The sequence below is a fragment of the Sinocyclocheilus anshuiensis genome, unplaced genomic scaffold (assembly GCF_001515605.1).
Source record: "Sinocyclocheilus anshuiensis isolate Anshui unplaced genomic scaffold, SAMN03320099.WGS_v1.1 scaffold714, whole genome shotgun sequence".
NCBI lineage: Eukaryota > Metazoa > Chordata > Actinopteri > Cypriniformes > Cyprinidae > Sinocyclocheilus > Sinocyclocheilus anshuiensis.
In genome coordinates, this window is record NW_015546068.1 from 1,260,507 (window position 1) to 1,262,241 (window position 1,735).

The window sequence follows — 1,735 nt, forward strand, 5'->3', positions numbered from 1 at the left end:
ATGTATTTTTGGCTATTGCTACAAATATACCCCAGCGACTTAAGACTGCTTTTGTGCTCCAGGCTCACATTTTATTTAATATATATTATATATTAATTAATACTTTTAATTTCTTATTTTAATACATATATTTATATATTTAATTTAATATGTTTTAATATACATTTTATTTATATTATTTAACAGATATTAATACATTTATTTAATGTATATATTTTATATAATATTTAATATACATTTTATTTATATAAAATACATTTTTACTTTTACATTTAATATACTTTTTCTATGTAATAATGCATTTTATGTATTTAAGAATTTCTAATTTTGAATGTGTTTTTTTATTTATTGGTTTAATATTAATTTTAATATATATTTAAAGTAAATCCACTGCTTGAAAGACCTTTTCTTTTTCTTTTTTTTTCAATTTAATGCATGATATTTCCAAAGTTGATGAGTAATCATGAAAAAAATCATGTTCTCAATATTGACCAAAATAATTATGATCATGACTCTTACCATAATCGAGCAGCCCTACTTTATAATGCATTGTAATGCATTCATTTACTGAATATTGTTCCGTTTGTATTTCTGCAGCTGCAGTTGAAGGCGCATCCCAGGTCTCAATGACGGGACTCTTCAAGCAGATCATGAAGACCGAGGGCCCCACGGGTCTCTATCGGGGTCTGACCCCAAACTTCCTGAAGGTCATCCCGGCCGTCAGCATCAGCTACGTCGTGTACGAGCACATCAAGACGACATTAGGCGTGCAGTCAAGATGAGGCCTTGATGAACGGACATCTCAAGGTTTTTTAACCTTGAGGTGTGGAGGCCATCTCATTCTGTGAATGTGAGCGAGGACGATGACGGTCAACGAACATCTCATTATTTATTTAGTATTCTAAAATGGTAAAAAAAGAAGTTTGAGAGCTGAAATCAGGGACCAACGTTTTTCGATTTCATGTGACCATTGTGTGCATGTATTTCGTCATATACATGTAAAGTGCCACTGCGAGAAGGAATCAAGTGCTTGTTATGATCCAGTCGGGCAGTGCAATTCAATCAACACTACAAACCACTGTGAAATGCATTATTTCATGCTGATTGAAGTTGCACTGCTTGTTTTCTTACTAATGCTGCTTTATATTGACTAAAGTAATATATTTATACATCTGTATAACCAGATACTTATTTATGTTGTGGCATCCGAGAGTTTAATGAATGTGTTGCACAGTTGTTTTTCAGTAGTTCAGCTGCTGTCTAATTTAATCTTACTTGTGGTTATTTTAAATCGGCACACTGATGTTCTTAGCTTTGCCTTAATATAATGTCTGGTTGATTTGAAAAGGAATGCACTTTAATTGCTTTAGTCAGTTGTGAATGTAATGCAATGCAATGACTGTAAATGTTGTCCGAGGGTGTGAGTGTTTTGTAATGGGGACCATATGTTCGAGTAATAAATTCACATGATATGCTTACTTGCAGTATTGGGGGTTTTGAGTACACTAATTTCAACATATAAATGCACAGGTTTGTGTTTGAGACTGTTCTGATGTGGTTTGTGAAAAGCCTCTATCCGGAGCAGATGTTCTTGGGAATTAATGATTCGAGAATGGCAGAGATTTTCATTGCAACAGCATTTATGTTTCAGAGTGGCTCTTATTTTAGTTTGGTTTTAGATTTTTTTTTTTTTTTTTTTTTTTTTTAAAAAAATCTTTTAAATTTAATTTTTTTT

The 1,735-nt window shown here is 32.0% G+C and overlaps 1 protein-coding gene across 1 annotated transcript in view; it reads left to right on the top strand.

The window, feature by feature from the left end:
• LOC107699669 (calcium-binding mitochondrial carrier protein SCaMC-2-A-like) overlaps positions 1–1,478 on the top strand; it is a 7,895-nt gene extending 6,417 nt beyond the window's left edge. Inside the window, exon 10 of the mRNA XM_016501002.1 lies at positions 598–1,478. Within this exon, the coding sequence (XP_016356488.1) occupies positions 598–782 (185 nt within the window). The 3' untranslated portion in view covers positions 783–1,478. The remainder of the gene's footprint in view (positions 1–597) is intronic.
• Positions 1,479–1,735: the final 257 nt, after the last annotated feature.